Source organism: Ptychodera flava, chromosome 7, assembly GCF_041260155.1.
Source record: "Ptychodera flava strain L36383 chromosome 7, AS_Pfla_20210202, whole genome shotgun sequence".
Lineage (NCBI taxonomy): Eukaryota > Metazoa > Hemichordata > Enteropneusta > Ptychoderidae > Ptychodera > Ptychodera flava.
This window is the reverse complement of record NC_091934.1, coordinates 39085420-39112212: the sequence shown is the minus strand read 5'-3', so window position 1 is coordinate 39112212 and position 26793 is coordinate 39085420. Positions and strand designations below refer to the sequence as shown.

The following is a 26793-nucleotide window of genomic DNA, read 5'->3' as shown; positions in this document are numbered from 1 at the left end:
TGACTTACTCTTTAGCAGAATGCTTTCGTGGATCCATATATTCGGACTCTCGCATTTTAACAATTCCTTTCCAGTTCAACGCTTGAGGGGGCTGTTGGGGTGACTTTTCATCGTCTTAGTTTTGTGGCAATAAAAATAATGTAATCTTTCCCCATAGAGTTAAAAGTATACTGTCACCTGTAATCTAAATATCCCATATATGGTCAAAGGGCGTTCCTTTGTACTAAAAATGCCCATTTTAAAGGCGGCCACCCGCTTAAAATCTGTGGTTGGTTAGATTTTCTCTTTCCATGGTAACTGTGGCAATATTGGAACAGGTGACAGTATACCTTTAAGATAGTGGTGGTTATTTTTATACCAAATATGGGTGATTGTTAGGTAATTTGTATCTCCAGTGCCGACATTTGCATGGTTATATCTGATTAGCATTCTTACAATAAGTGAAGGGATCAAAGTTTTGATCAGGGAAGTTTGAGCTCAAGTTTAAGTCTTTCATTTTCAAGGAGCCGGCGTATTACCTTGATTTTATTTTCATTCAAAAATTATGTACATAGAAGTTGTTTCCTTATTTTCACTTCCTTTGTCACCCTAAGCCCCATGAAAAAAATAAATAGTTCGTTTATTCAGTTTTACTGGCCACCGGCCAAAATGTACAAAGGTATATACATTACGTGTATCAGTCGCCAGTACATAATAGAATAAGCAAACATACAAGTCTGTGGAAAGAAGGAAAAATAATACATCATACAAAACTATATTACAAAACTATCCAAAAATTCGTGTCTACGATTTGTCATAATGAATATGTATCTGCTAAGTTTCCGAAGATTGTCCATAATATCTACCCCGCAATATTGCATGTACTTCGACGATGCTTTTGGCAGATATTGGATCGAAACACATTGAGCAGTTTCTTGTCGATTAATTACCCATTTTGATATTTAAATATCAACAATAAGATAATAAGACTGTATATCTCAACAAGTACACTGTCTGAAAAAATTATGAATTCATGAAATGTTCGCTGGGACTAATGCGTGACAAAATATCAAGGTGTGTGACCAATGCGGCCGAGACTAATTTGCAAAATCACCTATAAATAGTATTTAGGTCATACCTATATTTAGGCAATGTTTCATGTCACTCATGATGGACAATTGCCAGCAGAAAAAAGCCTATTAATAAATAATTTGCCCATTTCATGAACGTTTGCATTCTTTCGTTGTGCACAGAAGCACTGAACCAAATTTCAAAATTTTTTACATTCAGCATGTATGAACAGTTCCTGATTTTTGGGAGAGTGGTTACAGTTCTTATTTAGGAAATTTGTAAAGAATTAGCCAGTTTTGACTCCGGTGACATTGTCTAATTTTACGGACATTTCTCATTTGAGGAAAACATTTCACACCATCGTCCTTTGTTTAAACTCAATACGTAGGCCTAGACACGGTAGAGCTATTAACTCATATAAAGACTTTGGAGTGAGACACAGCCTATTTGCACAAAAGCTGAAACAGCTTCCCTGACTTTGACTCACAAGAGTAATTTGGTGTTTTTTCCAGATTACATTAAATTTTTCACTTTGGGTTAACATTGACCGGTATAGCGTGCTAGCAGGGTACGCTTACTCATTGTGTCATCACAAAACAGTGGCTCAAGACAAATCCATTGTTGCTGTAATTTTCCGTTTGTTCCTTGTACCTGGTGAATTATTTATTTATCTGAATGACACTTACCATATTGGACCTGTTTTTATGTCTATTTACCCTGAACCTAATGGCCCTGTCACACCTTGACGATTTAGCCAGCGTATTCCGACGTAACAAAAACATTCTTTAAAAGCGCTTGCGAAAGACGTATTTTTCAATATTTGGCGTATACATAGCGTATTCATGACGTACTCATAGGTTAAAAATATGTTTTGGGTACGCTGGACAATTCTCTTGACGCATTTAGACTTATGAGAAACTTACAAATAAAATGTGTGAACGTGTGTCAACGAGCGCATAACCTACGTACAACTTATGTGTGCTGGACGCATAAGCCATACGCTGGCATACGTCGAAAACTTTTGTGCATGCACAAAAAAGTGCTTCAGCTTGCTCTTAACTTACACAAAACCTATCCATAACGTATTCGACGTACGCCCTGCGTATTCACCAAATTGATACGTTAAAATACGCTGGCTAAATCATCAAGGTGTGACAGGGCCATAGTCTTTCACTGTCTGAGATCACACTTAGTATGTAAGTTGCCGTACCCCTAGTCGGAATATGTGATAGCGGGAAAGTATTTAGTGGCGCTGCCTACATTATAAATTGACAGTTTTATGTAAACGAAATGACTATTAAGCTCGATGTCTTTGCTGTTTCACAATATGTTCCCAGTAATGCATCTGAAATTATAACACAAATGAGGCAATTTTTGGAATTGTTATTGTAATTTTTGTCACGTTGTAAATTTTTTATATATGATTTAGAATTTACAACATGATATAGTCAAACAAGAGAATGGCGTAACCCGTACGATAGGCGTAACGTTCTTTGCCCTAACTCGATCGAGTTTCGAACTCACTTAACCCTCGAAAGCCTGTCCATAACATACAGCAAGCAGTTTGAACACGTCCTCTGAGTTGAGCTAGAACATTAACATGACATGCTGGAAATTGAAACGAAGTCGGTCAAAATCTGAGTTTAAAGGTCACCCGATCAGACATCACAAATACCGTAAGACTCGGGTATTGCCCAACGGCATTCCATCTTTTTGGGGACAGCTTTGATAGAGCTCTTGTCGAACGAATTACGTCTTCTTCTGTGAATGAGAAATCAAAGGGAACCTGTCTTAATGAGTGATGTTGCCTTTGTCTGAAATGTTCTCTCGTTTTGCTTAACAAAAATATCGTCTGGACTGTCTTCGAATTATCATTTTACATTCTAATAACATCGTTATTCGCTACATATTTATGTACGCGTGTAATGTATGTATGTATGTATGTATGTATGTATGTATGTATGTATGTATGTATGTATGTATGTATGTATGTATGTATGTATGTATGTATGTATGCATGCATGCATGTGTGTGTGTATTTATGTATGTATGTATGGCTGTTTAATACAGTATATAATTATCATTTAACATAAATCACGAAATGCAAAACACTGTAGGATGTTTGCAATTTCATGATGTCACTTCAAACACCTGAGTAACAATTCATTCGTGTTTTTTTTTTGCTGGCACATAAATATTTGTCAAGCATAATGGTAATTAAGAGCTAAATGATATTATCAGAGACCAATTCTGACAATTTTCATGGTGATTTTCGTCAGGGTGACTTCACAGAGCGACAACGAAAATAAGAGATATCAAAATGTTACTTATTTCTCAGCATGGGATTCCTTTGCTATGACATATATTAGTGTACATGGCACCCATATTGGATGGGTTCAGTCACTTTATGAGGCCTCACCTATAGTGGAGGTATTATAGTTTCAGCATGATTAGTTGATAGACTGTCTATCAAAAGGGAGGGGGGCGGAACTGCGCATGAGCGACCTTCTTGTTTTCAAACAATGTATTTCATGAACAATATCTAGACGCATCGCGCCAACACGGCTGCAATATTTAAATTCTACGATGTACATTGTGGCAAACCTGTTGTAATTTTCAGCAATTGCCAAGGTACCTTGAACACAGTGTTTACATTGGTCGCATGGCTCAAGGCACATATGACCTGAGTGCGGTTCTGACGAACCCTCCTATTCATTACAATCTAAACTTTTAAACCAGATAAGCTATGCTTTAAACTATCTGGTACGTTGCGCATACTGTCTGTAGCAATGTCAATTTCATTCAACCTGTTCTGAAGTAAAACCCATTTCAAAAAGCGCAACAGTCCAGCAGACGAAAAAGACTCACTTGTGCAATTCCTTAAACTCTTCGATGGTTGCCGGTAGAGGGCGGTTTAAAGTTTCCGGTACCAAGAACATCAAACTACCGGTTAGAGCCGTTGATGCGCCGATGATGACGTACGGAAATGGTTGCCATACATCCGACAGCAATCTTGTGAACGGGAGTAAAATTGAAGATGTGCGAGCGGCCATTGCAACAAGGCATATACCCATGTTTCTAGAAGAAAGAAAATTCAATATTGTATTTTGTCCTTTGCATCGTCACGGAAGCATTTCAATGCAAGGAATGATGTATGATTCGGATAAGCCATGATATTCTTTCTTTTACCTCCACGCCGCGTCATAACAAATAAATACATTTAGATGTCAAGTGACCAGAAAACTAATTGTTGCGAAAGATCGACACCCATACAATACGTTTTTGTATTCAGATTAATATGAAAGCCCATAAGGGACATGTTTGAAAGCAAAAAAAAAATTATCTTGTGCTCACGAGAAACTATCTCGTGATCACAAGATCTTTTCTTGTGCTCACGAGATGTTTTCTTGCGATCGCAAGATCTTTTCTTGTGCGCACGAGATCTTTTCTTGTGATTACGAGATCACAAGAAAAGATCTTGTGATCACGAGATAGTTTCTCGTGAGCACAAGATAAAATTTTTATTTGCTCTCAAACATGTCCCTTATGGGCTTTCATAGATTAGTGCTCGTTTTCATGCAATCCAAATTCTCGTGCATGTATCATCATGATAGGTTGATGCACCAATTCAATACCACTCATCAAAACAACATAAGTGATTTTTGAAAAAAAAGTCTCTCACTTGTGACATCAAAGTTAGATACCGTCTATAAGATCGTTTTGACTAATTTTCCTATGAACTTCTGTTTTCTACATAGTGCATGTATTACAAAGTGTCAGCATTGTGAGCCTACCTGACAACTGTTGGAAACAACTCAGCCACATGGAGAAATGTTGACCAGTAGGCGGCAGTAGCTCCCAGTTTGCCAACCAGAGACAGGGCTGTAGCGATATATTGCACATCTATTGGACGAAATGAACGAATTCATACAAATAGTCAGTTAGTCATTCAACTCACGTCTAGAGGCCAGTCGATAATGGGAAGCTTTCGTTACTACTCTTGTTTATTTGATAATTGGAAAGTAGTTCATAAACAGTTGATCACATGTTTCTGAACGACCAATCATTTTGTAAACATTATGTGTGTATGTCCATGGCAAATATGTCTTTGAAATTGATGTTTCGATGTTAATAACCCATAGATAATAGTTCCTTACTTTTAGGCGGGAACGGGCAGAGCAGGCACGACAAACCACTCGTTATGATGAACAAGGCAATTGATTTCGAGCGCCCCCAACGGTTGATAATGTAACTACCCAAAATGATGCCTGGGATTTCGACCAGACCAGATAAGAAGAAACTGACGTAGTCATTGCCAGCCAAGTCCGTTGAAAATAAGGATAGTCCATAATAGCACAGGGACAAGGTGAACCTGTGAATGGAAGGGAAAATAAGTCACATGCAGCTGCGTCTACTTTAATTTCGATGGAGCTGTGAACACGAAACAACTGTCGGTCCCACGGCGCTGACTATCGATTTGATGAGTGGTTCGATTTGAGAATAAGCTACAGCGGAAAAAGTTGTTTTAAACCAGAACAAACGCGTTGATATCATAGAATAACAAAAACCATACTCAGGTATATTTACACCTGATTCGGGTACTATTTGCTCTCTATAGCGTTCACCTGGCGGCTTGTGCCATATGTCTCCCTTTGTACTCAAATTTCGTGGATTTCGACTGCGATGGATGTTACAGTATTGCTTACAATTACCCACCAATTTACAAACATAATACAAGTTGTAGCTCGAAGTTTGGACGTCCTAAACAGATCACTGAAGTCGTATTTTCTTTCTGTGTACGGCACTTCCTTCTTCTCTTCCACCTTTTTCTTTAATGCCTTATCAAAAAACAAAATGGACATAATGTTGAGTGAGCAAGTGCTTCTGCTACTTTTAGTAGAAAATGCAAAATTACACGTGAGTAGGTGTGTTGTTTTTTGTGAACATAACACTATATTGTAGCACTGTTCGGTTTGATATATGGTCACGTGTTACAGTATTTAGCACTTCATTGAAGTTTCCGATCTGTCTTTCAGAGGGGCACTATCAAACGGAATTAGAAATACTGGTATAATTGGTCTTAAAACGCCGATGGGTAGATTTAAAGATTCTGTCGCGTGTTGGCGCTCTGTTAAGAGGTAAAGTCGCGCCTGCACACCACAGCCGAATCGTCCTGTCTTTGCTTTCACTCTGATTTTTACAAGATTTTGCTGCCAAAATCCGACGCAATGGCTCACAGAAAATCAAATATGGGTTGTGTCGAAATGCTTACATTTGAGTAGATGCTGGTGATTGTAAAATAAGAATTTGGCAGGGATACTTTGTTAGCTCTAACAGCCCTGCGAATGATGACATCAGCCTCACTCACGTGACCAAGGGACAGCAGCCATCTTGGGGACTCTGGAGCAACTCTGCAGTAAAACGGAAACATGATAATTTTTATCTGTTGAACAAATAACTTGAAAATTAATAGTGATATCACACACGCGACGTCTCAAATTCATTTTTCATGGCGACTTTTTGTAATTTTTACAAATGGAAATAATAGAAATGCATGGTTCGATCGTTTCCATCTTGACTGTTTTTTTTAAGTCCTCGACAATGTGTGATTCACGGATTACGTAAATTACTGCAAAATTACAGATTTTACATCAGTGAGATCATTATTGTACATCATAATCCTTTCAAATCGAAGCTTTCCGCGAAAATCCCTATAACCCCCCCCCCTTTCACAACACATACCTTAACAAGTATATAACCAACAACGGCAGCTGAGGGACGGCAGTTGCTATCTGCAAGAAGCGCCAGTGTCGAATGCCATACGCTAGCAGAGCTAAGGTCATATGACCACAAACATAGGAGATAGCCAACAAACATCCTACTAAGGCTCGTTTCCTAGGTCCGGTCCACTCCAACACTACAGGGTATTCAAGAGAGCATATAATTTTATCTAACGGGAAAACACCTCGAGTATTATCAGCTTCTCGTTTCAGCCAGCGATGTTCAATTATATTATATACCTCAAAAAAACTAGTAGCTGAACCATACATACCAATTGGCACATAGATTTCATTGTCAATTTTATAGTACTTTTTAGAACTAATTTGCGCTCTATAATTATTGTTGTTATTGTTGTTGTCGTTATTTTATTCCTATTTATGTTTATTCTTTGTTGTTTTCTTATTCTTGCTGTTTTCATCGTCGTTGATGTTGTTCGTGTTTGTTTTGATCGTTTGCTTTTCTGCCACTGTCTGCCTGCTGTCACATATGATGCAACAAAGATATTCTCTCACCGTTTGCATATGGTGCAACAAAGATACTTGGGTAGGTACGGTGGCCCCTACACGCCACGGAACTCTACTACTTTTGAATATAAACTCTAATTTTTCTTGTCAATATCTTTAATATTTGTTAGAGATTTTATTTCTCCACCGCAAACTTTTAATTTTGTACGGGCAACTTTATCTTAACATTATCTTAACTTTAACTTCTCGAAAGTAGTTTTAGTTTTAACAATAAAGAAAATATGTTTCTCAAAAGTATTTTTATTTTGTAAACAAACGTAAAATTTTTCAAGATAACAAACTCCCCTACACGTCATGGAAATTTATTACTTTTGAACATCAACTCATATTTCTTGACAATATATTTAATATTTGTAAGAAATTTATTTCTCCACAGCAAACTTTTATTTCTGAACGGGGAAACTTTATTTTTGGGGTAAACTGTTTTTAAAAAACTGTTAACAAAAAAACTTTAACTTTTAAAAAATAACTTTTACTTTGAACAAAATATTTGTTTCTGAAAAACGTTTTTTATTTCGAAAAGAAGTAAAAATTGTTCACAGCAAGAGTTGAAGATTTTTGCTGAGCACGAACTGAGTTACTTAAATGACATAACCTATGTTTTTAGAGCAGAAAACTTAAATTCTTAAAGAAAAGTTTTATTTTTCAGGAGTAAAATTAATTTCTTTATGGAAAAAGATTTTCTCAGAGCAGCAAATTGAAATATAGTGAATAAAACTTTTTCTCAATGGACTAGAAATTATTTTCTGAAGACAACAAAACTAATTTTTTCAAGATATATTTTCTACATATGAGTGTGGTTTAAGAATTTGGTAAACTGAACTGAGAAAGAACGAAAAAGGAAGGATGAAAAAGTCAAACTTACTTTTCTTCAGAGCGAAATTTATTTCTGAGAGGAGAAATATTTCATGTGAGGGCGCAATTACCTATAATGCATAGCAAACTCTTTCTAGCGAGAGTGAACATATTTTTGGGAAGAGTAAAACATTTTTCCGACGAGCAAAACTATTTTAACGGCGGCGGAAGTTAAAGTATCCCACCATGCAACACCCAAGTGTGATGACCCAGAGTCTCCGAGTTGGTAGCCGAGCAGTTCGTGTTCGCGTCGGCTACATGGACGATCTGCTCTCCGAGACAACCATGACTGACTTCATCAGCGATACGGGCACGTCCGCCGGCCCTACCCTGCCTGCGTACGATGCTGTGTGTTGGGGCTGTATAACGTCGGGAACTCACAACATCGTACACAGGGCTATGGGCACGCGGGTCAGTTGCCACTTGTCTGAGTCCCCGAAGAACGGTTTTATGTTTGAGTGATTCGTCCTGACGGCAGACGGTGTGCGACGGGACCGCATTGGGGTTCTTCATTAGCTCTGCATTGCATAGCCCTGCGTCCACGGTACAGGTCTGTTCGCAGGGCTATGCATGGCAGGGCTGTGTGTTACCGGCGTTATACAGTCTCCCACCACATAACACTGGTAACACACAGCCAATGTGTGTGATATTCATTTTTTCTAAGAAGAGAAGCCAGATTCGTAATTTATAGAAACTGAAAGTGAACGAGCCCGCCAGATTTGACCACAGTCGCGGACTGGTTTTGACTTTCACGTGTTTTGCGGGGTCAAAACGTGAAAGTCAACCAGCCTGTAAAAGGCATATCCCGTCCGAAAACACCACAGCTGTGGATCCACAACTACTGTATTGAACCACGCTCGACTGTGGTCAAATCTGGTGGGCCAGGTTCAGTTTCAGTCGAAGACTCTATCAATTACGAATCTGGCTTATAGAAAAGATGACTATCACACAACATAACATTAACAACACAGAAACTGATGAAGGAATAGCTCTGCATGGCAGGGCTGTGTGTTACGGCTTTATGTGGTGGGAGGCCGGTAACACACAGCCCATGCAGAGCTAATGAAGGAACCCAATGCTGTCCATCCCGTCGCACAACGTCTGCAGTCAGGACGAATCACTCAAACACAAAACCGTTCTTCGGGGACTCAGACAAGTGGCAACTGTTGAACTGACTCGTTTGCGTGCCCGTGCCCATAGCCCTGCGTACGATGCTGTGTGTTCCCGGCGTTATACGGCCCCAACACACAGCATCGTACGCAGGCAGGGTAGGGCCGGGCTAGCTGCAGTACAGTACGGCAAACCGTCCGACCCAAATACCCAGGTAAAACCTCGAGGTACTGTACTGCAGCTAGGGCCGGGCTAGCGTGCCTGTATCGCCGATGAAGTCAGTCATGGTTGTCTCGGAGACTCTGGGTCATCAAACTTGGGTGTGCATGGTGGGATACTATAACTTCCGCCGCCGTTAAAATAAAGTTTTGCTCGTCGGAAAAATGTTTTACTCTCCCCCAAATATGTTTACTCTCGCTAGAAAGAGTTTGCTATGCATTATAGGTAATTGCGCCCTCACATGAAATATTTCTCCTCTCAGAAATAAATTTCGCTCTGAAGAAAAGTACATTCCTTTTTTGTTCTTTCTCAGTTCAGTTTTACCAAATTCTTAAACCACACTCATATGTAGAAAATATATCTTGAAAGAATTAGTTTTGTTGTCTTCAGAAAATAATTTCTCGCCATTGAGAAAAAAAGTTTTATTCTCTGTATTTCAATTTGCTGCTCTGAGAAAATCTTTTTTCCATAAAGAAATTAATTTTACTCTTGGAAAAATAAAACTTTTCTTCAACTCTTGCTGTGAACAATTTTTACTTCTTTTCGGTTCGCGCTTAGCAAAAATCTTCAACTCTTGCTGTGAACAATTTTTACTCTTTTCGGCTTTTGAGAAACAATATTTTGTTCAAAGTTAAAGTTATTTTTTAAAAGTTAAAGTTTTTTTGTTAAAAGTTTTTAAAAACAGTTTACCCCAAAAATAAAGTTTCCCCGTTCAGAAATAAAAGTTTGCTGTGGAGAAATAAAATTTCTTACAAATATTAAATATATTGTCAAGAAATATGAGTTGATGTTCAAAAGTAATAAATTTCCATGACGTGTAGGGGAGTTTGTTATCTTGAAAAAATTTTACTTTTGTTTTACAAAATAAAAAATACTTTTGAGAAACATATTTTGTTTATTGTTAAAACTAAAACTACTTTCGAGAAGTTAAAGTTAAGATAATGTTAAGATAAAGTTGCCCGTACAAAATTAAAAGTTTGCGGTGGAGAAATAAAATCTCTTTACAAATATTAAAGATATTGTCAAGAAAAATTAGAGTTTATATTCAAAAGTAATAGAGTTCCGTGGCGTGTAGGGGCCACGGTAGGTAGGAGATTCCAGCTACGAATTGACACAAGGAAAAGCAAATTGGATTTGGTGAAGCAGCCGACAATAAACCGAAGGTCGACTGGACAGCTAAAGCCAAAGAAATGGATTTCCATCGGCCGTACCTGAAAAGATGAAAAATGAATACATGAAACGATTATCTGTTTATGTATATTGAGATGTTGCCATGTTCATATTGACTTGAATGAAAGTTATGGTCTTGTTAGCACAGTGAGATCATTTTAAATTTTGGCGGTTTTTAAATTCGCAGAATGAACATCACAAGAATCTTAATCGTGTATAGCTTCAATTGAATAAATGACTGCAAATTTGTGTTAATGATGCAAGTCACACCCAACAAAAAATAAACAGTTCTTGAAAATACCTATCCTAAAATGATTTGCCCGAATATTGGATGTATAATGAAAATACCTATCGGAAATGGCGCCAAATAGGATGCAGCCGACTGCCATTCCCACGAAGAGTGCAGACTGTACTGTCTCTCTCAGCCATTTTCTATCGCACACCAAATCCCACTGTGTAAAAATATTAAGACAGATATAGATGTAGTATGAACGTTTATCACAATTTTTCATTCAGAAATGTCGGTTCAAATGTACATGCTATTCTTTCGTTACAAATTTTATATCAATTCATGAAAATCTGGGATTATTATGATGTAAACACAAATTGGTATGGAAAGGTTGCAAATCTCTCTCTCTCTCTCTCTCTCTCCCCCCTTAAAAAGACATTTAGATAATAACAACACACTGTATACCATACACTGTACCCAGTGGTCACAGAATGCGTTCATTGACAAGGTGAAACATGTATAATCTGTTAACGTACACCACACATTTACAAGCACTATACCGTCTTTGCTTACTTTTCCACAAATTTTCACCGAGAGAAAAGGAGAGGAGGCGGTTTACGTGGGTCAAAATTGTTCTGGCGGTGATTTTGACCTCTGCACTCAAGCAAAAGCAGTTACTGTAAGCAGGACTGTCTGACAGTCAGTATTGCTATTCACCTGAGACACAACACACGGACGAATGCAAGGCTGTTCCCACAGCCTGAGAAAAAAATATTCAATATGTTACGTAACATTTTAAATCCAACATTCACCTGCACGTACACACAAACAAGCTGAACAGAATGGCTAAATATGCAGATACCTCAGTAACGGTTGTTGATTGGTACTGCGTTCGGTCGTATTTCCACTCTTGGCAGCGCCCAGCTTTATGACCCGAACCTATCGATGGGGTCACATTTCCCTCACCGTGTGATGAGTTGATGTGAATTCCCGAGAAGTTGGCGAAAGACACATCGGCAGACAGAAGGATACCGAGAACGTGACACTCTCCCTCGCTTTGGTTCATCAAGGAACTCATGGGCACACGCTGATCCCCAGGCTCTGCTGTTTGGCAGACTTTGGGTACGTCGGCGCTCGTGAAGACTTGTCCGAACAAAACGAAGGGAAACGTGAACATGATGGCTGCGTTGATAACAAATATCTTCCTCTGGTAGGGTCCAAAATCACCCAAAAGTACAAGAACGTCATCAAACTCTATCATATCTGATTTTGTTCGATGTACGCAGCATGTAGGCCCATGCTCGGTGTAAACAGTGAGATTCGGCGTCGACCGTGAATGTCTACAAATAATTGATAATACAAATATAACACTTCTGTCATCATCGCGTATGCTTACATAAGCACCAACCTGTACTGAAATCGTAAGCGATGTTCTATTCGCGCGGTTTCTGCACGGATCCTCAGAAATAGAGTCTATAGTTGTAGCATTGCGCAGGGATGCTCGGGCATAACACTGCCCAGCCTGCGTAGTCCCTCCTAACGGTAAATAATATAGAGGGCGCCAGCTGTCAGTGCACTGCTATGATGCTGTTCCTTTTGTTGATGATTCAAGGTTTTTGGTCAATTATTCATGTAAAAGGACGCTAGCAACTTCAATCCCAGTTGAAAGCAATGCCAATAGCTCAATATTAAGAGTTTTCGAATGAGATATTTGATTCACGATTATTTCCTTGCGGTCGCTTGTCACAAAAGCGTATTTTGATCTTCTATGTACTGTAACCGAGGGGGCCTTTCCCAATTTTAAACTTTCAGTGAACTGAAGCGCCTACTGTATTAGCACGGGCACAGTTTCGTGGGTTTATGGAACTATACGAGAAGAAGCTGGCTACCATGGGCTGTATTTCAAGTCTTCACTAATTATTTTCCTGCTATTTGAGTTTTAATGCTTAATGAGTAGGGGAACACGGCCACTCGAGACGACTATACAAGCAGAGTGCGTTTTCTCTGTACTACCCACTAAAGCGGCGAAGACTTAGCGTGCAATGCAGCGAGGTGATGCCTTTCGTTTCTCATCTTTGAGCCAAAGAGATTCCGTTGATCGTGTCACTAACGTTCATAATTTCGTTTGAAAGAAAATATCGGAATTCTCTTTTCAAACCGTTATTGTAATAGTCACCTGCATGTCTTTATTGAGAGACACTTTAAGGGGCAGTAACGTTATGTATCGTGGCTGAGGTGTTCACAACGATACCTTGTTGGGGATGTGAGAAGTAGATGGAAGAGCACAGCAGATCGATTGTGAACATGTCGTTTGAAGTATTCTAAAAAGATCAATAAAGCGACTATTCATCGTATAGTAAGTATCAGTGGCTTCAAGGCCGGCCGGGGGAGGTCGACATTACAAATTCATCAAAAAGGTTCGTTTTATTCACATATTAACGTTCGCCGAAATACGTACCTCATAAAATAAGGCTGCATGTAAACGTGTTTCAAAGCAAAGAGGTAGGATGTGCAATATTTAAAGCTCCAAATTTGAACCGAACTGATTTTGAAAGAATAGTTAGACACATTTTACAAAGAACACAAAAATTGGCTTTAGACTTTGGGAAACATGCGAATTACTGAGCTGTGATGTCGCTGAGAAAACATTTGCGTCGTCCAAAAAAAATAGCGGTAATTAATAGTCTTAAAATTCTTAATTACCGAGAAGGGACTGATAACATGTATATTTCAACAAAATCAGATAAACTACTTAATATGTCTGTCACCCTTGACAGTTGCAAAAATTTGTTTAAGTTTTGCCAAGTGTAACTATAAAAAATATATTGTAAAACGGCAGGAAAATCCGTGCCCAACAATCAAAATATTCTTCAATTTTGCTTCACCGAGATCTCTTAACCTGGTCGAGATAACCCGCTCAGATAGATGGTATTTACTAAAGAAATAATGGGCGATGCGCTGACCATTAACGTTTATTTGTGGGCAAGGGGGAGAAGAAAGCCAAACATTAAGGGGCGAGGCTTGCCGAGCCCGTTAATTTGGCTTTCCTCGAGCCCGCGCACATAAATAAACGTTAATGGTCAGAGCGGAGTCTGTTATTTCCATTATATTATCAGCGAACCCAAGAAAACCGTCAAAATTTCCGAAAATTTCAGGAGCGAACGACAAGCGGGCGTCAGAAATTGTCTCTTTAAGGGAGCCGTCATTATTTACGGCCTGGAGGAGGGTCGGAGGAATTTCATCGAAAACTCAGAAATTTCGAGTAAGCCCCCTGCCAACCATGACGAATTTGGGTAACCCCCTCTCTAACTCAGAAGTTATGACTGGACCCCCTCCCCAACTTGGAAAAGTTACAAAAATGCAGCATTATTAAAGATCTTTCAAATCCTGCTGTACCCTGCTGGATTATTATCGGTTATCTCAGTTTGAAAAGGTGAAACCAACAAAATGAAATTAAAAGTAGCAACAAAAAGTAGATATAAAAGTCACGCTATAACCAGTATCCAACCATATGGATGGGTATCATGACAGGGTTGTGACTAAGACATCATCAGACAGGGGCAGAATTTTAAAGTATGGAGAGCAGACGAGGGAAGCTGAGGGGAGAGTGTCTGAGGGGGGATGTCCCCTATCTTGCGTGGAAAAAATTGAGAAATTGGGCACATGTGTGCAATAGTGCAGTTTTATGCAATCCGCGAGGTGTTTTTGTTTTTTGTTTTTTCATACGTCAAACTGTTACAAGACTTGAAGGGGAGAGCACAAGAGGGGATGTCCCCACTCTCGCATCGAAAATTTTGATAAATTGATGAGTGAAATGATGCAATCTGAGGGGTGTTTCAATTCATTTTGCACCAAAAATTTGTAAACCCCCTTTATTTTGAGCAGTCCCTTCTAGCTTTCAATATTTTGAGTGACCCCCTAACATTCCTCCCAGCCCCCCTGCCGTAAATAATGACGGCTCCCTAACCGCATACTAATGCCCTCTAAATGTTTTGAGTCTCACTCACGTTAAACGGTGTGATGTTCGAGTCAGTTCAGACGTTCAAAACGTTGAAACGGAAAGTTTGAAAATCGACTGTGCACAAGTAAGGTCCGGCGTCATGCACAAGCGCTCGTTAGCTGGGTAGTCTGCTAAATCGATCGATTCTCGGCTCGATCTATCGATCCCGTAGTCGATATGCCCGCCACTGCAACCTTAATACTCACACGATGTGCAACAGAATCACTCAAACGACACAAGACCTGGTGTTTTCAACTGGCCATGCACTCACACAAAACATTCAGAACTACACTCCCATATACCTAGTTGGATCATAAATTTAACCATCTCCTCGAAAATCACGCCGATGAACGTGTTACTCGCATCGTCTTGAAGAAATCGGCCGTGTTTTGAGACAAGGACAGTGAAACGCGGCCCGAAAACGAAGTTTTTCGTCAGTATTCCATTATCAGCGTAATACCTTGGTACGAACATTTACCAAAATACGAATAATTATTGGTCGTTTTAGATTCTCTTGAGAATCTGCTACTTGAAACTTTGCTTGTCCCTTCTGTTTTTGAAATTACAACAAAACAAATATAGCAGTGCATATACTACTGTAAGACAACGGTGAATCAGGCGAAAATTGTCTATGATGGATATGAGAAACCCAACATCTTGCTGTGAGGAATGTACAAAGACTCTCTTTTAAATTTTCAAACTAGGAACGAACATTTATTAATGTAGTATGCTCCTCGAAAGTGAAAGATTTCAACTTTTGCTCAAAATTTCCTCGGTGAAACTTTCAATCATTCTCTTATCAAATCAAGAACAGAAAATCAGGTTTCATCGTGCAAAATTTGGTATTACTGAAAAATATTACCTAACATTTAGACTGAAAGATCCGTCGCTCGAGGGCGCTCTCTACGCCCCCTCGCTTCCCCCCCCCCTCGGAGGGAGGGAGAGCACAGAGAGCGCACTGAGCGACTGATCTTTCAGGAGGGGAGCGTAGAGAGCGCCCTCGAGCAACGGATCTTTGAGTCACCTGAAATTTACTTATACATGTCATTTAAAATGGCCGACATTCCTGTGTCAACTCTTTGGCAACAAAATTCGATTTTCAATTTTCGAAAAACTAAGATGGTGAAGTTTTTCTTGCTCCAATAGCTTTAAAATGAGTCCCCACAAGTGGTAGATTAGAAAAGTATTGAAAAAAATGACACTCCCAATATCTGTCCCCGAGGCTGTCTCCGTTTGCCCTTTGTGCTGAAGATTATGTAAATTAACAACTATAACCACTGGCACATATCAAGACGACATGCCTTTAACGGTTCAAAACTGCTAAAACAGTGTTAGGAGAAAACTAAATCCTTACTCAATGACCCTGCAAAACGTTATCCCATGCATACAAGGCCTTTTCAACTGAGAATAATTGAATTAGAGATATAAAGAATGAATATCGCTGAATGAAACTCGAAACCATTCTTATATTGGGAATCACAATGCACATGTATAACAAACAGGCAGGTGATAAGAAATCTATAGGCGGATTTAAAAGCGTGTCTATACAAGTGTCAATCAGAAAACAAAGGCAATGATTTTTAGAGTTCGAAAATGTGTCCCCGAGAAGCATGCTGCTTTAAACGAGATCCAGCCACATGTCGTTACACGTAGTTCATGATTTGGAATTTCGCAGTCAATACTGAACATTCTGCTCAGGTGCACTTTCAGTCATCAACCTCCCGGGATAACTGTGCGGCGACACAACAGGAACACCAACAGGATAAACAGCAGTCGCTGAGGGCGTCACCCTGAAACGGAAATTGAAATACAGAAAGTGTATCTATCCAACCAAGTTCAGACCAACCATTTTTTTATGGACGTCGGTCAAGTATTATAAAAGATGCAATTTTCTTTTTCATTTAATCAATGAATTGATTGACTGATTAATTTTCTTAAGAAAATGCAAGGTAGAATCGTTATATGCCTACTGCAACAACATGTGTATATTGATATCATTACAACCCGTTTCGTATAACACTGGGAAGGTGTATCGCCCTCTAGTGGTAAAATAACAACAACTGGAACAGAATCAACTGGTCAAGAGAAGTATTGGCTTTGACATGGATGTACAAAAATAGTACATCCATGGTTCTGACACTTGGGTTCTACAAGAATTTCAAAATAGTTGTATACAGATGACAATGTACACATATGTGACAGGTAGGTGTGTTGATCTAAGCCCGAGATCTAAGTTGGTAATCACTGGGGTTTAGGTAACACACTGAGATCAATTGTAGTGATTGGTTGTCTTCTAAAGCTCATGCTAAATCACTAAAGTTGATCTCAGTGTGCTACCTAAACCCCTATGTACACATAGAACAAAATATTGAGGTGACGATGTCTCATTTGAATTACAGATGGAGACCGTGTCAAAGTTCACACAGTCTGTGTGAACTTTGACATGGGTATTGCTGTCTGTAAAATCATTGTTATTATACATCAATATCAGGCACAATTTACAAAGTGTTCTCTGGAATCGTCGCCTTTACTTTTGACGAACATTTTTTTCGGCATTACTATAAGGTAAGCTGCACATTTTATACATTGCAATTTTCCTTCTTGCTTAAGTTGTGATGAAGTTCTTATTGTTTCATGGCATACCGAGCATATTTGTTCGAAACAATATTTCGTGTTTTTCCCATTCAAATAATAGGATGCGTGCAGTGAGTAAGCTCAATATTATGAAACTATTCTAGAATATTTTAGTTTGTAAATTAATTAATGAAATTCTCGCCTAGTCTAGCGGAGAATATCAGAAACATTATTTTGTCTCATTAAATGGTTTAGTTTCGTTTAGTTCATGTTAATGCATTTCGTTTCCGGTATTAATAGAACGATTTATCGCCTTGACCTTTATACATTCAGCTCATAACTTCCCCAGATGTGAGGGCCTCGATCACAGCGCCATTTTATTAAACTCACTGTCTTTGTTTGTGTGTGTTTGTGCGTGTGTGTCTGAGAGAGAGAGAGAGGGAGAGAGAGAGAGAGAGAGGAGAGAGAGAGAGAGAGAGAGAGAGGAGAGAGAGAGAGAGAGAGGAGAGAGAGAGAGAGAGAGAGAGAGAGAGAGAGAGAGAGGTGCGTGTACTTTCAAATACGATACGTTCGAATTGGCTGGGGTTAAGGATTCTAATCCGATAGAAATATTACTGGATCAGAACTGTTTCCGATGCTTTTCGTGCTCTGAAGCCTAGTTGAGCAATGTTTACAGATAGCTAGATAGATAGATGATATGACATAGATTCAAAAAGTTAATCATGAGAAATCTTACAGTTTTACATGAACGATATTAAACCCGAGCCTTGTGTTCGGTTTATGAGCTAGCTATGTTCCACAGTGCGCATGTCAAATATAATTTTTGTACAAATATCAACTGACTGAAATGATATTTCCTTCTCTAAATAACCATCTCATATAGTAAATTTAAGAAAGCTTTGACATGTTTACAAGAGAACATATCTTAATTTCTCGTAAAGTGACAAATCGGTTCGTCAGAAATGAAGTTCGTCTTCCATATAACATTGTCATTACAAAGTAAACACTTCCTCTCTTCAACATCAAAATTAGAATACCGATTTCAATTCTTAGAGGTCATGTTCCTTCATATAGTCTCGCGATAACTGAACGGTATTTATGCTGGCAGTCAGATGAAACACAGGGTTTGGTATCGTAGTCAAATTTGAAAGTGCAATAGCATCTCCAATTTACCAAAACACCCGATCTTAGTTTCTGTTTGGTAATATCCAATACGTAACCCGGAATAACATTCTCAGCATTTCACGATTGAAAACATCGAAAAAATTCAATTATGTGCGTGTGACGTTTGCAAGCGTATTATTTATACTTGATTGCAGCACAAGTATTATGTGGAGGGATTGCAGGTTCGCTGGTACAGTGACAACAGCTTAGCTTTATCTACTGGCCGATCCGATGGCAATCTAGCCATTTCAAATGTTTTAGAACGAAGATTTCTTTCTTCGATAATTTGCTATCTAGGACGTTGGTTGGAACAGATACACGTGAATTTGTATCATTTGTCTCTTACCTCGATTTGTTTGTTTGTTCTCAGTTTGACTCTCAGCACCGACAAGTCGAACGGGTGGCAGTAACAGAAAGGAAGGCAGCAACTCTCACCTAATTTTCTGGCCAGGAAGCACTTGAAGCAGGGAAGACAGCAGAAAGACAGCGCACCTGTTTTGATGCAGATATTGGAAAATATGACAACATTAATTTAACACACGAAGTGTGCCACAAGTTGTTGAGGATTATATACCATAATTTGTAATGCCATGATCATCATAGGTCGACTAGACGGATATGACAATATTTGATTGTTCGTCTCTGAAACTGTTCTTCCAAGAACAAAGCATTGTAAAAATATTCAGTCTGTTGACCGGTTGGTCTGTCTTTATACATCCGCTGTCTTCATTTTACGCGTACTTTCCACGGTCTGTATACTGACATCTTGATTCTTGCTACTTGAATTTGGGACTTTAGGCCAAGAAAAATAAAAAGTCTGTTTCTCATCCTCGCCCGCGTCAATTCAGACCCGCTGCGTCAACCTTTTTATCTACTCATGAGCATAGGCACACGACGAATTTTAAAATCACTTGTCTGAATTTTTAATGTTGAAACATGCATTTTATTAACAAATGTGCAAACGGAAATCGTGCGGCCAGATTTTGAGGCATACAGTGAACAGTGCCCATCACTACACTACAGTGCAGTGCATGGCTGTGGCCGTTTAGCTCTGCTGTTACTTATACACTCGGCGAATTTTAAAACCACTTGTCTGTAATTGAATGGTGAAACATGCATTTTATTAATAACTGTGCAAACAGAAATCATGCGGACAGCTTTTGAGACATACTGTGAGCAGCGCCCAGAACACGGCTGTGGCCGCTCGGCTGTCTTGTACACATTACTCTAAAAGGTACGAAACTATTGGGAAAATAATTTAAATAAAATCCGTAAAATAAAACGTTGTTGGCAACCCTGGGGATTCAAACTTCTCTGTGTTGTCGCATGCGTGGTACTAAATCGATCGACTGGGTTCTTGAATCACAAAAACTGCACCGGGCCATGTAATTGCTTGTAAGTCGCTAAATTTTACCTCCGGACAACTCCCGTGACACCGCCATTTGAAAGCTATTCCTCAGTACGAATAACAATAACGTTAATGACGTATTGGTTTAAAGAGAAAATATGCGCATGCGTCAACTTTAAGCTGCACACTTTGAAAATGGCGCTGGCACGGGAGTTGTCCGTAAAAAGACATTGCGCTAATTGTCCGCCGTAGATAGGGCCAATGTTGACTTTACAAGTTAGGAAGCCAATCGATCGATTTTTGTAAGCATTCCATTGATTACGTTGAAGTTTGAATCTCGAGGATGGCCAATAACCGTTAATTTTGTCTAATTTAAAAATTATTTTCCAAATGCTTTCGTACCTTGAGAGTAATGTGTACAAGACAGCCGAGCGGCCACAGCCGTGTTCTGGGCGCTGCTCACTGTATGTCTCAAAAGCTGCCTGCATGATTCCATTCGCACAGATTTTGATAAAATGCATGTGTCAACATTAAAATTGTAGACAAGTGATTTTAAAATTCGCCATTTGTATAAAGTTAGTAACATTAACAGTAGAGCTGAGCGGTCACATCCGTGCACGGGGCACTGTTCACTGTATGTCTCAATAGCTGCCTGCACGATTTCCGTTTGCACAGATTTTAATAAATTCCATGTTTCAACATTAAAATTACAGACAAGTGATTTTAAAAGACGTCGTGCGCCTGTGCTCGTGAGGAAATGAAATAAAAAAAAATACGCGATGATAGAGCATAACACAGCGCTGTATAAACAGAACCGTAAACAAAGTAATTGACACTAACATTCTATTCGGAACTTTACACATGTGTCACTGTTATATTACGCTGTCAAAACTGTGTATTGCTGCACTAAAAGTCAAACCGCAGAACTGTCGCTACACAAAAATACTAAAGCAACACTGCTGTGCATTTTCTCTGCGTGCATTGATATGATTTTCTACTATTTTCGTTTATAATGTTAACTTCCGTTCCTTGTTCTACTTCCCTAAACAAGTTGACTATTTAGCCTGTGAGCACAGCGTCTGTACATGTACAATGCACTGAACACGATTGGAACTAATTTTGGAAAATACGATATTGTTGTAATGTTGGTTTAACAAGCAAATTTAAGCTCAACAGCCAACTTTTCTTTTTCCGCAATTCACTTGATTTTATGGGTATTTGTAATATTGCAACTTATTGCTAACACCTTTGACAAAGTTGAAAATTAAAACATGCTATTCTCCCAAATTAGTTCCAATCTTGTCGACTATTACTTTTTACTTTTGAATCGAACTCCAGACCAGACTTCACTTGTAAACAATAACATACAATCGTGTGAGTTTACCGGGTTTTTTTTTCTCATGGATATCTTTACTTACAGGTAGACATGTCATCGCAGCATTGAAAAAGTCCGACGTCGAAGTCCCCCTCACCATAAAATACCTATTGCAGTGAACAAGAATTAGCATATCATTAAAAACAGATTAACGCATGGCCTAGGAGATATAGAATGCGAATTCTGTACTGCAAAATGAATAACTTTCTGTTACTTTGTCATGTAAATACATTCATCAAAACTTCGTTTTGTTTGTTTTTGTAAAGTGTGAATCAAGCATATCTCGGTTGAAAGCTTGACGTCCCATCAATTCAAGGTACAGGCGTTATATGAACCTTTTTATAGCAGTTAATGTTGGTATAATGTCTGGTGTGTAAATTGTGACTTTTGGTATGGGCTAACCCCTATTCCGAGCTCATCTTGTATGGTTTAAATTCAATTGAAAGATGAAGACTTGACAAAATGCTTCAGACGTGTATATTGCACCATAGACCCTAGAATTGATTATACGTAGATCGTTTTCAGGGTTGGCTTTGAGATTGGATAGGCGTTCGGTTTCTTGAGCTTTAAGCCTTCTATGTAATCATGTAATATCATTCTGCCTGGTTTTTCTTCGTGTAATCCCTTATGTCTATTGTAACAGGTACTAAAAAATAAAATAAATCGGTAACTTTGCACAATATTCCAGTAAACGTCTATAATTCTGATTTTTCATGTGAATCTAAGTTCACAGAATCCGTGAGTCAATTGCATTAAAACTCGGTCACAGCAAAGTTGCATATAAGAGCTGTGTCTGCCAAGATCCATACACTCACAGAACTTTAGTTGTACTGTTCTTTCAGACTACAAAGTAGAAATCTATATTTGGCTACAACAGTAACAGGTGACAAAATTCTTTCAAATTCAACTTACCCTCCTTGGTTGTCTGAATACAGTCTGACTCATATCTGGTACTGATTTGCTGAAAGATAAGTAAAATGTTTTTGCTTTTTGCCTGTGTTCATACTTTCAACTCCTTATAACTTCCGTACGCCTGCGCAAAAATTTAAGGTAGAACGCGCCTCGGGCACAGATATTCGGGCTCTCAAATTTTTTCGATTCTTTTTATGGTCTATCACTTGTGGGAATCCATTTTAAAGTTCTTGGTGTAAGAAAACTTTTCACCGTCTTAGTTTTTCGAAAATCGCATTTTTTCATACAGTTAACACAGGGACGGTGGCCTTTTTGAATTTTAAATATCGGTAAATTTTGGACAATTTGTATCTATATTACCAAAATTTGCATGGTAACCCCAAATTTTTATTTATAAGTCTTTAGGCATGTATTTTGAGAGATCACATTCACTCATGGACATATTGTCACTAATATACTGCAAAGGTATGATTCCTTCATGGACAATTCAATGACGTCATTGCAGAAGTTCATGTCGTGCCGCGTTCAAACGTTGCTTAACTTCTCTCATGATTTTCGGGTCCTTACCAAAATATAAGTATCAGGGAATGGAGTACTTCTCTAGTGAATTGCAAATCGTAGCGTTATGTAGAGCGAAGCTCTATGACTATAATCTAAAAATTCCGGTTGCATATTGTTTCAGCATTTTGCCTGCCATGAACAGCTTCAAAACCGTCTCCCAGCTATGAACAATCATTTGAAGGCCTACAATAAGATTGGGAACATATACTATTGTATGTCCAGTGGCCTACAATGGACTGGAAAAACACACGACTTTAAACGCCGTACTTACCTTATAATTCCCCTATTTCCCTAGTGAATGGCAAGTTCCTTCATGGCGAGTCCGTGGCGCATGTGTGTGAGTCAGTGTTACGACGCTGCTGTAAATAGGTTACATTGTTAAACTAGATGTTTTCCTTCAATAAAACCCAACATCATTTTATGCAAAATTGATGTCACTAATAAAAGACCCCCTTTTCTTCCGGGTCAACAGAGGGCATTTAAACAATAGTTTTGAAACTACCCGTCCAAATTTATTATAATTTCAAAAGGTCTATGAAACTAGGAAACCTTATCGCCTACTTTCAGTTATTCTTTCACCAGCACATGTTGACAAACTCTTTCAATGTTCAATATGATGTGATTCATTCGTCTTGAAGGTAGAATGCGCCGAGGGGACAGACATTCTGACTCTCAAACTTTTATAAATCCTTATTATCTACCACTTGCTGGGGACTCATTTTGAAGCCCTTGGATTAAATGAAGTTTTCAACTCGGCTTGTTTTTATGACAATCGAAATTTAATCTTTCCCCATTAAGTTAATACATGGCGGCCATTTTGAATTTCAAATATCGGTAAATGTTTGGTAATTTGTTTCTATGGTATCAAAATTTGCACCGAGACCCCTGATTTTTTATCATTATTTGGAAAGAGAATAGTTTTAGATTTCGTTGAGGCTTGTTTGAGCAAAAGTTTGTCTTGCGATTTCGAGGCATGTCCTATGTTCAGCATGTTCAATGTGTAATCATTTTTGTATCCCATACTTATTTTGATTGTAGATAATTGTGTCCTAATTTGTGTGTTTTTAAACCCTAATAATTAGAAAGCGAAAGTTAATATAAGTAGGCAATTGTCAGTTTAAAAACTTTTCTGTCATGCTGTGTTCGATCATATTGTGTTTGTAACGTTCACGTGACGTTTGATTTATATTCAAACCAATTTCTATCAGATTAAAGGTATACTGTCACCTGTTCCAATTTTTGTACAGTTACCATGGAAATAGAAAATCTTGCCAATCACAGATTTTAAGCGGGTGACCGCTTTTTAAAAACAGTGCCCTCGCATGGGCATTTGAATACCAAGGAACGCCCCTTTGACTATATGTGGGCATATTTAGATTACAGATTACTGTATACCTTTAAGGTAGAACGCGCCTCGGGTACAGATTTTCGGACTCTCCAACTTTTACATTCCTTTTCTGCTATACCACTTGTTGGGGTTCATTTTAAAGCTCTTGGAGAGAGCAAACCTTTTCACTGTCTTGGTTTTTCGAAAATCGAAAATTTTATTTTTCCCCATAGAGTTAACACAGGGCTGTCGGCCATTTTGAATTTTAAATCTCGGTAAATCTTGGGTTATTTTTTGTGTTTTATTTATTGTCTCTACTACCAAAATTTGCACGGTGACCCCCGATTTTTAGTCCCCACGGACACCGCCGGGGAGACTTATAGGTTTGGTCATGTTCGTGCGTCCGTCCGTTCACGCAGATATCTCAGAGATGCCTGGAGTGTTTCCATTCAAACTTGGTACAAGGATTACTTCATATGTCATACATATGCACGTCGATTTGTTTTCTGATACGATCCAATATGGCCACCAGACGGCCATTTTGTTACAATTTTTTCATGTACGGAGCCATAACTCAGGCACATCTCAACCGATTTTATTCAAAGTTGGTACAAGGACATTGACCTATATCATACCTATGCACGTCAATTTGTTTCACGAAATGATCCAATATGGCCTCATGGCGGGTATTTTGTTTCAATTTTTAGCTCACATTTGGTATACCAATGTGACGTTATCGTATAAGCTGAATCAATTCATTTGCATCCGATTTGCATGTCTGTAAGTATGTATGTATGTATGTATGTATGTATGTATGTATGTATGTATGTATGTATGTATGTATGTATGTATGTATGTATGTATGTATGTATGTATGTATGTATGTATGTATGTATGTGACCGGGTAATTAAACTGACTTTAAATTTAGCCAGTCAATTAAACCCGACCTAAATTCATATTACCCAATCAACAAACCAGGAAAGAATGATTATCGTACAATTTGTGTTGCTGTTTATATTAAGGTTTATTTCACGACAACTAAAATCTCTACTACTAATGATAATAATAATAAAAGAAAAAAAACACTGGTCTACAATGATTAAAACTAATAGCAGTATTACTGGAAAATAATTTCCAGGCGCAAAATCTAAAGTTCATCCACCATAATAAAGTTCCAGATAATTCTAAAATGGATGTTGTCTAGGGTTTATTCACTTAGCTATTGTTCATATGGCTGTATGAAAGTCTATCCAATAGGAAACTACGTTACACACACAGAGTCCTTCCAGACGATCCTCCCTTGGGATTTTGTATTCCAACCCTGGTAGCAATAATCGAGTTGATGATTGATACGATCACTTCCAGGCACTCCTTGCTGGCTCCTTAATCAGGTCACACAATAGGAACACACGCAGTGTATCACAGGGAATTGAGTAATCTTGTTGTTGCTGTTGTTGTTGTTGTTGTTGTTGCTGTTGTTGTTGTTGTTGTTGTTATTGTTGTTGTTGATGGTGATGATGATGATGATGATGATGATGACGATAATAAAAAATATTAAAAAACAATGTGTCATTCCTTGCTGTTGTTTGTCGATGTTGTAGATAATTGTAAAAGAAATGTGTAATCGTGACAAAAAACGACGTAGGTCGCCCAACGTCACTCCCGTCCTATATAGGACGGGAATGACGTTGGGCGACCTACGTGTCCTATAGGGCAGCCCTATAGGGACCCCTTTAGTGCCCTATAGGGCGGCCCTATGTGGACCCCTTTAGTGCCCTATACTGTAGGGTGGCCCTATAGGGACCCCTCTAGTGCCTTATAGGGCGGCCCTATAGGCAACACTGCCAAAATACTATAAGACCGCCCTATAGGGCAGTCCTATATGATTTCCCAATAGGGTCCAATAGAGTTTTTTGTACGTGGTTCCACAGAACATCAAACCACTTACCTATTGTACGGTCTTTAAGTGGCCTCCTAGACCCTAAAGTTTTAAGCGAACGATAAAAAAAAATAGGTCCCTTCAGTGGTCACCCACGACTTCGATTTCGAGGTCGCCTTTCCCAAAACCAGCGTAGCGCAAGTAGTTTGTCTGTGTGTCGTCCTTCACAGACATGGAAAGACCCTTTAGCATAATTAACAAGGTTGAGTATGACTGCCCTAGTTCTACTTTATTCGCACTTTACTTCCTTGCTGCACAGATCCAAACAACCTTAATCCAAACAGTCCGTCCGTAGAGGGACTGTGCTTACAAAACGGTGACGGTCAGTGATCCTATCCACTCCATGTGTAGCATTATTAAGTTTACTTTTGTAACTTTGAGATTAACATATGTATATAGTGTAATCAATGTCAAGGTAGAGAGTGCCCCGAAAGTGAAATACTTTTGCTCAAACTTTCACTAGACTTTCAACCATTCTCTTACCGAATAATGAATAAAAATCAGGGATCATGGTGCTAAATTAAAAATACAGAAACAAGTCACCTGATATTTACCGATATTTGAAATTCAAAATGGCCTATGTTAACTCTATGAGGGAAAATAAAATTTTCGAAGGGACAAGATTTTCAAAGCAAAGACTTTTTGTATTTTTTT

General features: G+C 38.7%; 2 protein-coding genes across 6 annotated transcripts; both read right to left on the bottom strand.

Moving 5' to 3' along the window:
• Nucleotides 1–598: 598 nt before the first annotated feature.
• Nucleotides 599–12466, bottom strand: LOC139137507 (organic cation transporter protein-like). 4 transcript variants are annotated; one of them, XM_070705657.1, is made up of 9 exons: nt 11801–12466; nt 11058–11161; nt 6793–6967; nt 6323–6461; nt 5767–5888; nt 5208–5422; nt 4845–4953; nt 3919–4128; nt 2250–2811 (listed from the first exon to the last, which is right to left on the bottom strand). In XM_070705657.1, exons 3-9 carry the CDS (start codon nt 6891–6893, stop codon nt 2709–2711), a joined length of 999 nt encoding a protein of 332 aa, XP_070561758.1. In that variant the 5' UTR covers nt 6894–6967; nt 11058–11161; nt 11801–12466; the 3' UTR covers nt 2250–2708. The 4 variants fall into 4 exon arrangements, with proteins under 4 accessions (XP_070561759.1, XP_070561758.1, XP_070561756.1 ...); XM_070705658.1 differs by lacking the exons at nt 11058–11161; nt 11801–12466 and adding an exon at nt 7344–7446 and having other exon boundaries at nt 599–2811; XM_070705655.1 differs by lacking the exons at nt 11058–11161; nt 11801–12466 and having other exon boundaries at nt 6793–7427.
• Nucleotides 12467–15623: 3157 nt separating this feature from the next.
• On the bottom strand, nt 15624–26315 carry LOC139137505 (cornifelin-like). 2 transcript variants are annotated; one of them, XM_070705652.1, is made up of 6 exons: nt 26149–26315; nt 23144–23231; nt 22312–22360; nt 21443–21506; nt 19023–19168; nt 15624–16728 (listed from the first exon to the last, which is right to left on the bottom strand). In XM_070705652.1, exons 3-6 carry the CDS (start codon nt 22342–22344, stop codon nt 16645–16647), a joined length of 327 nt encoding a protein of 108 aa, XP_070561753.1. In that variant the 5' UTR covers nt 22345–22360; nt 23144–23231; nt 26149–26315; the 3' UTR covers nt 15624–16644. The 2 variants fall into 2 exon arrangements, with proteins under 2 accessions (XP_070561753.1, XP_070561754.1); XM_070705653.1 differs by having other exon boundaries at nt 23144–23228.
• Nucleotides 26316–26793: the final 478 nt, after the last annotated feature.

Bases quoted from the DNA above. Each gene is read 5' to 3' on its own strand.
- LOC139137507 (XM_070705655.1), bottom strand. From the start codon at position 7,100: ATGTATGGTTCAGCTACTAGTTTTTTTGAGGTATATAATATAATTGAA. The intron at 4,954-5,207 runs GTAAGGAACTAT...TTCGTCCAATAG, and splicing joins CTGCCCGTTCCCGCCTAAAA to ATGTGCAATATATCGCTACA. The intron at 2,812-3,918 runs GTGAGTCTTTTT...TCTCATTCACAG, and splicing joins GAGTTTAAGGAATTGCACAA to AAGAAGACGTAATTCGTTCG.
- LOC139137505 (XM_070705652.1), bottom strand. From the start codon at position 22,344: ATGAGTCAGACTGTATTCAGACAACCAAGGAGG. The intron at 21,507-22,311 runs GTAAGTTGAATT...TCACTGCAATAG, and splicing joins TATTCAGACAACCAAGGAGG to GTATTTTATGGTGAGGGGGA. The intron at 19,169-21,442 runs GTAAGTAAAGAT...GCATCAAAACAG, and splicing joins CTGCGATGACATGTCTACCT to GTGCGCTGTCTTTCTGCTGT.